This window comes from Triturus cristatus, chromosome 3_2, assembly GCF_964204655.1.
Source record: "Triturus cristatus chromosome 3_2, aTriCri1.1, whole genome shotgun sequence".
Lineage (NCBI taxonomy): Eukaryota > Metazoa > Chordata > Amphibia > Caudata > Salamandridae > Triturus > Triturus cristatus.
In genome coordinates, this window is record NC_140584.1 from 979,500,864 (window position 1) to 979,514,896 (window position 14,033).

Below are 14,033 nucleotides of genomic sequence, written 5' to 3' on the forward strand. Positions count from 1 at the left end.
GGATAAGTACAAAGCAAAACACCATCTTGCAAACCGCAGGGTTTTCAACTGCAAAATGGTTTAGTAAACCTGGCCCTATATCCGTGAAAAGTAAAAAGGAGCCTCTCACAGATCAGATGCCCATCAAAAGTGTGGGATTTGCAGAATACTTGGTCAGAGGAGAAGAGCTGCTACTGACGGACATTGATGAGGGACAGCATTGACCATTCACACTGCGTCTCGCTTTTCACGATCTTTACTTCTAGAACCCTAGGTTGTTACAATAAAACTCAGGTAATAGTTGATTCGAATGGAGATTGTCATAAACTTACATTAATAAGTTTCCTGGAGCAGACATGGATCTCTCCTCCCTTCTGTTTGGAAACTCAAACGGGTTCCCGAAGGAGCGTTTCCGTAACATTGCTTTCACTAAAATCTGTAAAAAAAAGAAAAAACATGTGAAAGAAGTCCAATGAGATTCATAATAATTACATTACGCCACAAAGGCCACCAGTAGAAGTGATCTTTATGCAGAAAAACAGTCCTAGCTCAGTTAACGTGCTTTGTTAGTTTCGGTGCATTGGATAACATGCTGCAGTGTGATCTCGCGAGAGCAATTTGTTGCACATAGAAGATTAACTGGAATTCCGGAAGATTTAGCTCATTCCAAGATTATCCCACAACACCAGACCAAACCACTTTTCATTACTAAGCAGAGATGGAGAATATGTAACTCAGGATGAGACCAGCCCTAAAGTGGAACTGGTGACCCTAGAGACAGCAGACGCAACCACATGCAGCGCAACCCTTCACTCTGATCTGCTCTACTGCATGCACATGCAGCGCTACCCTTCACTCTGCTATGCTCTACTGCATGCACAGGCGGCGCTACCCTTCACTCTGCTCTGCTCTACTGCATGCACAGGCGGCGCTACCCTTCACTCTGCTCTGCTCTACTGCATGCACATGCAGCGCTACCCTTCACTCTGCTCTACTGCATGCACAGGCGGCGCTACCCTTCACTCTGCTCTGCTCTACTGCAAGCACATGCAGCGCTACCCTTCACTCTGCTCTGCTCTACTGCAAGCACATGCAGCGCTACCCTTCACTCTGCTCTACTGCATGCACAGGCGGCGCTAGCCTTCACTCTGCTCTGCTCTACTGCATGCACATGCAGCGCTACCCTTCACTCTGCTCTGCTCTACTGCATGCACATGCAGCGCTACCCTTCGCTCTGCTCTGCTCTACTGCAAGCACATGCAGCGCTACCCTTCACTCTGCTCTGCTCTACTGCAAGCACATGCAGCGCTACCCTTCACTCTGCTCTACTGCATGCACAGGTGGCGCTACCCTTCACTCTGCTCTACTGCATGCACAGGTGGCGCTGCACCTTCACAGACGCCATATACGCAGCCTCTTCCCAACAGGTCCCCCTTCATTCACACATTCGCCTCCATCAAGACCCTGGCGATGTATAAGCCTAAGGATCTGACCTCTCATTCGTTTCGCTCCACTACATGCCAAAGCGCAATGACAAAAACAGACACGACTCCAACTCTGGTCCTTACACTGGAAAAGGCGCGGGCTGGATAGGACGCGCTACCATTATGGCGGTCGCACCAGTCACCGGCCACTCAGAAGGGGGGGGAGGCCGCATCAGCGAGTGACGCAGCACTCCTCCCCCGCAACAACCAATAGGGAAAGGTGTTGTTTGTGCGCCGGAAGCACGCCAGTGCTTCCGGTGCAGAAACGTCCCGCTTGCATAGAGGCTGACCGGTCTCAGCCGGTCAGCCTGGGCGCCCCCTTTAAAAAGAGTTGGTGGGGAGCAGAACAGTCTCTTGTTCTTGCTCCCCACAGATAGGATCCCCGGGCCGGCTGCGGGCCCGTAACCTTTCTTTGTTTTGCCCACCCACCATCCCCTAAGGCAGGTATTGTTTGAAGGTTTGGTTTTCCGGTTTGGATATTGTGTCATTATTTTGACCCCTCTTTTCCAAAGTATTGGCAGGGAACAAAAGCAATGGTATCGGCGTTTCTGTAGTAATGTATAAATAGAGCACAACTCTGAATTTCTCTTTCAATTAGATATTGTCATATTTAGAGTGTCAGGCGGTAAGGTCATGATTGGTAAGCATAGTCTTCGGTCCTCAACGGTCAGCACCATATAACTCCAGGGGGTAGTGACAGCCTGTAGGTAGGCTGTCGGGGTGCGGGGGCCGGGGGAGTCATCCTTCCCAGTGGGCCTGGGGCCACCCCCACACGCGCATTAAGGCGCCACTATGCAGAAGTCTGCAGCTCCCACGTAATGGAGTGTAAGGCACAGGGCGTAGGGGGGGCCCGGGGGAAAGTATCCATCCAATAAGCTGTAACTCCATGCGCAACCTTATTAGTACACGGGGACCGGGGGAGCTGCCAGTCATTGACTTTGCCGTAGGCTCTAGATGGGACACGCAGAAAGTAAATAACATGCATTGATAGATTTACACCAGGAGTGTCTTGTGTATTAGACTGTTTAAGGTTAGCCGTGGAATATCGGACTATTAAAAATGTATCTGTACTTTCTGCGTAAAGTTTCTGTATATAATGTTTTAATTTGTTTGTTTAAAAGTTAATAAATACGGCCGGGGGGGGGGTTACTCTCCCCTAATCCAAATAAAGTAAAACTATCCGTGTGGTCTCACAAGTGTTACATTGAAGGGGAGGGAAATGTCATCCATAACCATAGGGTCAGTAGTTAGAGTAGGGGACATGGGTAAGTACCAGGCCATAAGGATGGGAACATTGTATTGACATGGGCCACGAGACCAGGAGCCACTTCTTCTGCCGATGTACTCCCAGGGAGCAGCGTGCACGTTGACACCTTCATCAGGAGTCAACGTGCTAAATAAATGCAACTAAAATACAATACAATATTGTAACTAAGCAAACATGCCGAACAAAAGCAGGATTCAGACAACTGCAATAAACCCAGTGAGTCTTGTGCACCCAAGTGTGTATGCCAGGCAGTGCCCGACAGCAGGCTCACGTGCCACGCTATGGAACTTTCATTATCCCCGGCACACCCCGGCAGTCCTTTTTAGGAAGTAATCGTACGTAGATGATGAACATGGAGATTCAGGGGGTGTGGCAAGAAGAAACTAAGGGCACACTTAGCTAAGGAGTGTTTTGGTCCCTGAATCTCCTTCTCAGTGTAGTGTTGGTGCTATGAAGTTTTGAAGGAGGGCTAAACCAAACTTCTCTAAATCTGTCAAAATTGCAAAGAGTTCTGTATGATAAAAAAAATAAAAAAGACTTAATATATTTGATAACTGAGTAAAGGGTTTAATGTGGATGCCATATGATAATGAAAGGCTATTTGGAAGCAGAAATCCCAGTTATACGTAGATGATTACTCAAATGAATGCACCTGCCGGAATACTACAGTTTTTATATGTTTTAGGCTATTCTGCTATGGTGGTGTTACCATCTGGTGTACCGCTGCTCTACGCACCATGTTAACTTGCAGTTGAATACCCAATTACAAGATATGCCAGTCTGCATGACAATCTGGCTGAAGGTAAAGCCAAAGGTAAATTAAGCATTAGTTGAGCCTTCATAGACATCTTCTCCCTCATCATCACTCCCCTAGCCTGCTCCATTGGTTCACTAATTCCTCAGGAGGCTCTGCTACTATGCAAGATCTTTTTAGAAGAAATGATGGCTTCTCGAAGGACTGAAGGGAATGCTATTGAAATGCAGTGGAAACATGTGAGAGGGCCAAATACAGATAGACCAGAGACTAATAGAAGGCAAGCGCTGCAGCCAATGGACAAAGAAAGCACCCACAGAGTCTAAGAATGGAGAGATTTATGATGGCTAGGCATCCTTTGAGCAAGAAGATTGCATCACAGGCCAGGTTCTGTAGCCCGTCCAGCACAGGAGTCACTGTGACAATGGCCAGTCAAGGGAGGCCAGGGCCTGCAAACAGTGTGAAAACTCGAAAGACATCAGGCTTCAACAACTGTGACGGAAGAACGGCTCAGAGAAGTCTGCAGTGAGTGTGTCAGGTCAGACACACTAGAGAGAGAGTTTGATACTGTGTGTGTGAGACCCAGGCCACTCAAGATCTGCATCTAGTGTTAAAAGGCTGACCCAGAAAGACCCGGCTCTGCAGCTACTGGGATATAGGTGACGCCCGGGGGTAGCATTTGAATCAGCATCTGTCTAAGAGAGGGGTAGGATTTGAAGACAGTGTGGAAGTGCAGAGACTCAAAGTAGACATATCTGGGGTGTAGAGGAGAATGGACTATATATAATTAAGGATTAGGGCTCATATAGGATGTGAGCGAGGATGTGGCGTCACTGCCAGAGATGATGATTTTGGAACTGGGGAACCAGGTTCGAGTCTCTGTGTCGGCTCAACACCCTGAGATTCTGACAAAATCACTTAATCTCTCTGTGCCTAAAAATATTAATGTGACCTTGTGCAATGTAACTAGTGCTCATGTAAAGGGCTTCAATACCTTTGGGTCGAATTTGTTATATAAACTGTGGGGAAAAAAACACAGGAGCACATATTTAAAAGAAATAATGGAGGAATTAGAAAGACAACATTTTAGTAATGAGCACGATGGTTGGGTGCATATTGCCAGTTTCCACTTGGGCATGGGTAAAACCAACTTACAGAGTGACAGCCACCGCAAATATATGTGAATGTGTCTTCAGACTACTTTGCCTTTAAAGGATGTTGAAGTATGTATGTATGTTGTATTTGTATAGTGCAAACCTAACAAAAAAGTGCTGCACAAGGCAACGGCAAGCATAAAGTCAACGAGTGATCAGAGCGGTGGCTGGTTATTGGATTCTTAATGTACTGGTATGTAGTGTTCATTGAGGAGGTCTGTCTTCAACTCTTTCCTAAATTGGAGCAGCATTGAGGCAGTCCTAATGGATGCCAGGATGTTGTTCCGGATCTTGGTTCTTAGTTGGAAAAGGCCTGCTGCCTTGTTTTTTCTTTTTTTATTAAACACTTCTTTTCTTAGTCTTTAGTCTTCAGTCTTCCAGCGGGCTGGCTGCATGTTTGCCAAAAGCCACCAGCAATGGTGGCTTGTGCGCCAGGTAAGCAGGGATGTTGGCCATGAATGCTTTGTAAACAATGTAGTTGGTTTTGAGGAAGGTGCAGGACAGCAAGGGGAACCAACGGAGTTGGATCAAGAAAGTGTGGGGGTGATCTCATCATATTTCTTCTGGCATGGGGAGTTTGTGGGGCCTTGGAGCAGGGTGTTCCCACCATCCAAATGGGATGGTAAAAAGGCCTGAACAGAAGTTTTAAGTTGCTTGCTAGAAGAATTTACTTCACTTTCTTTAGGACAGAGAGCTTGTACCAAGCTTTCATTGTGTTTTGTCAATATGTTCCGTGACATTGAGGTTGGTGTTCAAGGTGAACCAAAGTGACTTGGTGTTTTGTGAAAGATGGGGTTCGAAGCCCTTAAGGTTAATGGAATTGAGTCAGTCTTTTACTATTTTTTTTGTTTATTGTTATTGGCAAATAATGAGAATTATGTCCAGATTGAGTTGAACTACAGGCAGGCACAGAATGAGATGCAGGCAGTGTTTGACCTGATGAATGTCTGGAGCATAGGAGACTTTCAGGTACAGTTTTGTATCATCGCATATTGGTAAATCTTGCTGCTGATATCTGAGAGTACAGCCCCAAGGGACTAAATATAAAGTTTGAAGGTTAAAGAAGATAGTATGGAACCCATTGGGGTACATAAGTGATAGGGATCTTGTGGGACCCCAAAGAGACCATGTGAACAAACTGTATTATTTGTAAGTTAGGAGCAAAATCAGTGAAGGATATTGCGCATGAATCTCGTTCGAGTTTCCAGGGTGCATATGAGTAGGGGATGGTTGACTGTGTCTAAGGCAGCTGAGAAGTCAAGCAATATCTGGAGTGGGGTCATCTTTATCCTTGCTTAGGAAGGTATTGTCTGTAATATGTAAGGTAGCGGTCTCCGTGCTGCCTCGTGATATGAAACCAAAGTGGTAGCTATGCATTAATTAGTTAGCATTGATGGGATCTTTGAGTTGAGCATAAACAGTTTTTAGGTTCTTGCCAAAGACGGTAGGTGAGTGATAGGCTGGTAGTTGGCAGAGTGATCAGGGTCTAATATAGGTTTCATTAGGAGTGAGAGGATGTGGCCTGTAATGACAGCTTTTGGGAAGATGCCTTGACTGATGGAAGCATTTCAAATGCTTAGGGGTAAGAGAGTTTCCCAAGAAAGCTATAGAGAAGATAGAGAGTAAGGCATCATTTTCATAGGAAATGGCTTTGAGGGAGTTCAATATGTCAGCGAAGCCTGTGAGAGACATTGCTTTGAATGATGACCGCTGTGGGATTCTACAAGAAAGGGTGGCCATTAGAGGAGAAGCAAGTTTGATGTTGTTGATGTGCTGTTAGGTCTCCTTTATTTTTCACTGAAGAATCGGTTGATGGCATGGCACTTGTCTGTGGAGTGTGGGATACATAGGTCAAGTAGTGGCCTGATGTAGTTCTTGATTGCCTTGAAAAGCGTTCTGCTTCTGTTGGTGGCTTAATTCAAGGTGTTGGCATAAACCGTTGCTACAGCTGGTGTGAGGAGATGTCTGTGTGTGTGACTAGGTCATCAGGTTTTATGCTTTTGTCTATTTTTTTTCTTGTCTCTGGATAATGCATTTAGTGTCAGTAAGGTCCTTAGAGAAAGAGGGTGCTGTAGGTTTTGAATTGCATTTGTGTATTTTCATGGAGACATAGATGTTTGCTTAGTTTCCCCCCAAAAGTGACGTTATTTTGAAGGGTGTTGGCATCAGATGTGGAGTTGGCAGGTCGAGAGATGAGTTCAGGCAGTAGGCTGTTGATGGAGAAGTTTTTTAAGGATCTGTAAGTTTGGTCTCTTCTTTTGAGTTGACCTTGGTTTGTTGGTAGGATGCTGGGCAGGGAGATAGGGAAGGCAAGGTGGTTTTTCCAGTCCAGAAGTTTGTGTGGTTTGCATAGGATTGCTGGTGATGTTGAAAAGACAAAGTCGGGTATGTGACCTTTGTAGTGTTTTGGCTGGGTGACCTGTAGTACCACTTTGAGTGAGTCGATGAGGCTGTCACTTGTTTTGTTTGTTTCGCTTTGATTGTCTGAGAGGTGGAAGTCACCCAAGAGTGTGGTGTGGGTGTGTTGGATAGATGAAGTGGTGAGGAGATCTGAAAATTCATCAATGATGTCCTTGTTCTGTCCAGTAAGCCTGTTGATGAGATGGAAGGAATAGGTTTGAGTTGCAGAGAGCAGGAAGCTGCATGTCAATACCTCCACTGCCTTAAGTGTCACTTGCTTGACTACTATGTAGGATTCTCAAACTCGGCAGCTGATCATCCAAGCGTCCATCTTGGCCAGATTGGACTGTTGTAACGTGTTACTTTTGGGGTCCAACAAATCCGTGATCAAAAGATTGCAGCACGTTCAGAACACTGCGGCCTGCGCTATCTTTGCCCTCCCTAAACACTAAACATATTTCCAACCTCCTCTACCGCCTACACTGGCTACCCCTTGAACAAAGAGTTCACTTCAAAACCTGTGTATCTCTCGTAAGATTCTCTCAGGCATCGGCCCAGGAATCATGAGTGATTTAAGCTCCTATTTTGTACCCACACAAGCGCTGTGCTCGGCAGACCTGCTCCTCGCTAGATTTCCACGAATACGGAGGGCCAGATCGAGTGGTCGATCTTTTAAGCTGTTGGCTCTCGCCTTATGGAACTCCCTCCCTCTCCACATTCGTAGCAACCCTAATCACTTGACCTTCAGAAGGCTGGTGAAGACCTGGCTTTTTTCCCACTGCTAATTCTTGCTTTGCCTCCCCACTTAGTGTTTAACTTCAGCGCTGAGACGCCTCGATGCTGGGGCAACCATGCACTATACAAATACTATAACAAAACAGGAGGGCTTATGGACGACCCTGAGGCCTTCTCCCTTCTTATGTGGATGGTTCACATGATGGATGCTATAGCCTGTAGGAAGGATATCTAAGATGTGCAAGAATGTCGAGGCCAACCAGGTTTATGAAGAGGGCATCAAGCTTGTGGTAGATGAAAAGGTCTGTGATATCTTGTGAATGGGGTACTGCATAGCGTGAGTTCATGAGTAGAGTGTGTGTTTTGTAGTTTAAGGGTATGTGGTAGTTAGTGCCCCACACAAGAAGTTGTAAGTGGTTTCTGGGTTAGAGACAGGATACATGGTCCCTGCATCACAGGGAACCATTGGTCTTGCAGTTTTCTCACATAGGAAATGTTCAGGGAGAATTAAAGAGCAACCAGTGTCTTGGTGCCATGTTTTTATGGATGGGCTGGGCGATGGCAGCAGTACTCTAAAAACATAGAGGGAGTCAACAGAATGTAAATACATCTCCCCTTGTGTATAGTCCTGTCCCCGGTAAGTAGGCTTCTCATTATAATTAAAATGTCTCAGAATCTCCACTGATGGTGGAAATTCCATAATAATTGCATAGGATGTGAAATCTTCAAGACAAGCTTCAGTCAGACAATGGCTGTAGCTGGGGCTTCATCTCTCTTGAAACAGATTAACACAAGCTACTAGGGATCAGCAATGCTCAGATCTCATCTTATATTTTAGTTTTACTTCTTGCATGCGCAGGCTGATGTGCAGAATGTTTCCCATAGCAGGGGATAAACACAGAAATCCCCTCTTGAAGAGGTTGGGAATGAATGACAAGCAGTATGGCAGAGAGAGACCGCAAACAGCAAGGTCTAAAGATGTCTTCTATGTCACCCTGCCAAAGGCACACATGCGTACATGAACACTCAAAAATCTTGAGACAGGGATACCACATCCTTTCATGAAAACCATACATCTTACACTCAAGGGAAGCAAAGGGTCCTAGTGAAGACAGAGTGAACAGACATTCCCTGTAAGGTCTGTGAGCACTTGACTCACTGGGGATTCAGGAAAAATGAATGAACTGTTTTAGTAGAAATGGCTACCACCAACTGCAAGTACTGTTGTAGTTCTGATATAGGGTCTTTAGTCACTCATGTTGAAAGGAGGCCCACTCTGGGCTAAACTATATCTCCATCAGAGTTGAGCACTCTGTTGGGGCACACATGCACAAATTCTCATGAAAAACCAATTAGGGGACGCATGCCGTGGATTTCCACAGCAGGGACATATACAGAGTTGGTAATAATCAATACAATTAGGAGCAGGGCAGCATAGGGTTACTTTGACAACCCACACTACAATATCAAACTGAAAACACACAACTCCGGCTTATCTTAGAGACAAGCTCGCCACCTCTGGTGCTTCTCAGCACACCCACACCTAGGATACCATCAAACTGCAGACTAAGAAGTGTAAAAATGAAAAAACAAGGTAAAAGGCAGTTGCCATCTAAACACCCAGGATCCAGAACACCAGGTCCCGTATCCACTGGGACCCCAGAAATGATTCTCCAATTTAGGAAAGAGGTGAAGCCTCACCTCTTTAAAGAACACTGCATCACAATGCATTAACCGTCCACACCACTGCTTCCTCGCCTATCACTTGTTAATTTGTGCAACGCTCCTCTGCTTATTGGGTAATTGCGTCACCAACAATATTTTCAGACTGTTGTTGTTTTTAAAGAACAAATAGCTCTGCTAAAAATAGTCTATAATGCTGCGCTTCCGGGCTCTCCTTTCATGTTTTGCTTTCACGATGAATAATTACATACAATCATGAGGGGAAGTAAGAAGAAAATTATACTCTTAAGATCGAATATTACTCCAACACATTTTAGGGGCATTTATTCATCTGTAATGTATGAAATGCTTACTTTGCACATTATGATATTACATGATTCATAAATAGCTTCTATTATTGCACTTTTGCAAGAAATGTCAATAAACAGTTGGGACTGCTACAGGGGTAACTGAATAAGTAGAAGTTACTCACTGTAGTAACTCTTGTACGGGTAGAGTACAGCCCACTCCTCCAGAGTCACTGGATATCTCCAGCCACAGAGTGAGATGCTGACATATAGCTAAGAGTAGATGACACGTTTTGGGAATGAGGCAGGCTACAGACTTCATTCTCTAAAGTACCCACTGGTGCCATAACCATCATCATTTTCTATCAGTCTGTACCTGAAGGCACAGAGGGTGAGGGCACGTGGGCAGATCATTGGAAGGAAGGGTGACTGTGGTAACTTGTGGTTACAGGCAACACTTGGGCCTGCTTCCGCCAGACTCCTTGGAAGAATGAAGAAGTTCTTTCCCAGAGCTGGAGCAAACCAAGCGTCAGTATGCAGCTGATAGTCATGATGCAGTTCGTACAAAGTGCATGCCACAGAGCTGACAAGGCTGAGATGCAGATCAATCCCATCGAGAAGCAGTGCTATGAAAGCAACCACTGCCCCTTGATTTCATCAACCCTGCAGTGAAGCCATCCAGATAATGAGGAAACCAGCAACCCGTCAGCATCCCAAAATACAGCAAACCACTCAACAAGGACAGATACAAATGAAGGCAACATCTAACGCAACTTCTGAAGACTCCTCCTAGCAGAGGATTAGCCCAACTCAGGCTGACTCTGTGAGTGAAACTAACTGAAAATACAACTCTGCATGCCATTAGTTCAAGGCTTCTGGTGGGCTAGGGTTCAAAAAGTTTGCAAGATATAACTAAAATTTCCAAATAAGGTAGTGCCATGGGGTAGCAGTCAAACTTTTAGGGATCACATTCAAGATATTAAAACTGATGTTTAACCACAACATTTTGAAAGGGAAATCTTTATGAAGCGAACCTGGAGTTCCCATTCATAATGAGTAAAAGGCTGTAGGTTCGAGTCTCAGTAACCTCAGTGGTCGTGTTGAGTGAGTGAGGGCAGACGGGCAGCACCAGGTTCTCCTGATGTCAACGCAGGTTTACTCTGACTGACATGGAAGTGTGACCTCCACCACCACCGTGAATCAAAACCACTTTATCCACAGAGGGCCCACCATGTGACTGGAGCAACAGGTTACAGTATCAATGTGATAACTGCTGTTTAAATAAAGGAAGTGGTGAAAGTCAGAAGCTGTGATTTCCAAGTTGTTCAAGAGTGATGCGTCCCTCATAGACAGAAGATCTCAGCCCATCCAATGAGGCTACAAATACTCAGAGCTGTATTTGGAAGCGCTGTCAGCATCTTTAAATGTCTGGATGAGTTAATTGCATATTGTCCAAAGTGTGGATCTGCTCGGGCACTCCACTAGATCACTCACCAGGTGCACGTGCTCCGAACTAGCACCCAGATCCAAGGATCAGTTGTCAGCCAGCAGAGCTTTCTGGGTGATCTAAAACAGGCTGTCATTTTGTCTCAGACAAACTCATTTTATTTTTACTGCCTGGCTGGGACATCGGGTCAGGAGGAGTAGGTGGGTGGGGAGGCATCCCCAAGGAACACAGCTGCTGCATACAGGCACAGACACGGCCCAGCCCCTTTGTGAAGACAGGTTACTTCAAAGGGGCTGACGACCTGGCAGAGAGCAGGAAATACTACTTCTATCCAAAACCCCAAAAAGAAAGGAGTCACTGGCGATGAAGGTGGCGAGGTGGCAGAGAAAGGCCTTGTTGAAAGGAAACTGCATATAATGGCTGTGCTAGCCATCACGCCAAAGAAACTCAACAAGGTTGAACAAGCCCTTGTGGCTGTGGATGCTAAGCTACGCAGTCTAGAAAATGAAGTACCATGCATGGTGGCTGATGTAAAGGAGGTGGGTCAGAGGAAAGGAGGTGGGTCAGAGGTACTAACATAAAAGGCTAGAATGGACAATATTGAGGAGGAAAAGAGCATTCAGGCTGACTACAGTAGAGGGGTTTCAGGGGCAATGCTGATGGCAGACCACTGGAGAGACGCTCTTGAATACATGACGCGCAGTGCACACATAACAGCCTTGGGTTAGTCTGCCCAGGTTCATGCTGCCCATCCATGGACAGGGTTCATCGGTTCGAGGTATTGCTCGTCTAGGGAGCCGAATGCTGGGATATCTGACCAAGGATGCCCCAGGAGGCCTAGATGGAATCGGACCAACCCATTTTGCTTATTGCTAGATGGAATGCTTATTAGGCAAGGAAGGGCTGCCTGTATCTGACAGCCCTGTGCGGCCGCCTCTGCTGGTCAGTGGTCCTCATCGTGGTTATTACAGCGACTAAAGTCAAGAGAGCCTGGAATCGAGCGAGGCCGGCCCCATAAACACAGGGACTGGGTCCCAGAGAGGCTTCGAGGCTGGGTGAGAAGTGCCCTCCAGGCAAAGCATTTACTTACATAAATGAGAGCTGGAATACCTCAAGCGAGGCCTGGCAGCACTCCTGTTCCCAGATTCATCACCTGTGATTTCTGTACAAATCAAGACTAGGAGTCAGCTACCCTCCTCTCTCCTGATGTCTGAATGTCTGCCTAGGGCGGGGGCATTAAATGAGCCAGTGACCTACACAACTTGTTGTTGCTAATCTACTCGAAAGGAGCCAGCACTGGTTTGACAGTGATTTAAATTCGGTTACACTGTCTTGGCAGTGGCACAGAAGAGGAGGACTCCAGCACCTTTGCTCCTATCGCTGCAGCATCCACTGCCTCCTGGGGTCATCAGATGCGGGCCTGTGCCTCGAGGAAATCCTCCAGCTGGAGGATGGTTTCGGTCTTTTTTCCGTGTCCTTCTTCAGCACCTTGTTGCCAAAGGGAGCTTCAGACTTCGCTGAGGATGTGGAGGCAAATACCAGCCCCAGCATCTGCCCCGGCAGGCCCCTGTACTAAGAGCAGATGTGCAGTTCAAATATTCAAGTTTTCTTATTTACAGAAGATGTTGTTATATCTTAGGGCAAATGTTTCTTCGAGTTGTTAAGGCTTTATGGGGTTGGTTCAGCAACTACGTATTCGAAGGAACAGTGTTTCTCTCACTGCAGTGCTTCTGCCTTTAGATGGGCCCGAGATATTTGCATTAGTCGAGTAATAAAGCAATCGCTCTAATGACTTTATTAGAAAAAACGTGCAAAAATATATTTTTCAAAGCAAGCAAATATATTCAAAGAAATACCACAAAGCGTCCGCTCTCCTCTCTGTACTTTGCAGTTTGTTTAATTTTTCAAACAATGAATGCATGTCAGAGTGAATCTGTGGTTTTAAGTAGACTTATATGATATAGAAGAACAGTAGCAACCAACAGCAAGTCGGGCTTCAGCCCTGCTGCATTAGTATCCTTCGGGTACAGAAATGACCTTGGACGTGGTATCATGTGAGTGACACAGTAGAACCGTGCTCTGCTCTGCCTGCAAGAGGTGGATTAGGCTTTATCAGCTCGGCGGCCGGCATCCCCTCGGTGTGATCTTTGGCAGGTGCACAGTGCTGTCATGCCAGCAGCGCCATGCGGCTCGGGCATCTGCTGCGTGATATCGGGGTGCTCTGCATTCCAAGGTCACAGCTGGGTCACGGCTTGCCTATGGGCTAGTGCGCTTTACATCCTCAAATAAATCATTGTTTAACCATCGGTTACCTATGTCTCTAACAGGGGCGTAAACCAGGCCCGAGCAGCACCGGCGGTGGGTGGGGAGGGCCCTCCGCATTCAACCCCAAGGTTAGAATTATATTTGTGAGGCCCTCGTTACTTAGCATTAGGGCACTGGCCTCTGACTGCTATAGGGTAAATCATGACTACACAGCAGAGGTCTTCAAACTGTTTGACGCCGAGACCCCTTTATCAAAAATGTTTTAGCACAGGGACCCCCTCCTGACTAAAATTTCTAGAACTTGGTCCTCATCACTGCCAACTCACAACAACCATAAACGCCCCCTAATTCCCACAGCAAATCATTTATACATTGGGGAAATAAATTAAACAGTGTTTAGCAAACCAGAGGTCAGTGAGCGCGGGGCGGGGTCAAAGGTGCGGCTAAAACAAAGGGCCTCATTTATGAGGCATTGAGGTAGGGCAGCGCCGCCAGTGTTCCAATGTGGAAGGGCTGGAATGCACCTTATTTATGAAATACGGTGCACTCCTGCCCTTCCCCTTGCGTTGGCGCACAAA

The 14,033-nt window shown here is 46.3% G+C and overlaps 1 protein-coding gene across 3 annotated transcripts in view; it reads right to left on the reverse strand.

Moving 5' to 3' along the window:
* CAMKK1 (calcium/calmodulin dependent protein kinase kinase 1) overlaps positions 1-14,033 on the reverse strand; it is a 1,170,789-nt gene that overhangs the window by 170,365 nt on the left and 986,391 nt on the right. For all 3 annotated transcript variants that reach the window (XM_085649569.1, XM_085649570.1, XM_085649571.1), the window contains one exon: positions 312-415. In XM_085649569.1, coding sequence (XP_085505695.1) covers positions 312-415 — 104 coding nt within the window. The remainder of the gene's footprint in view (positions 1-311; positions 416-14,033) is intronic.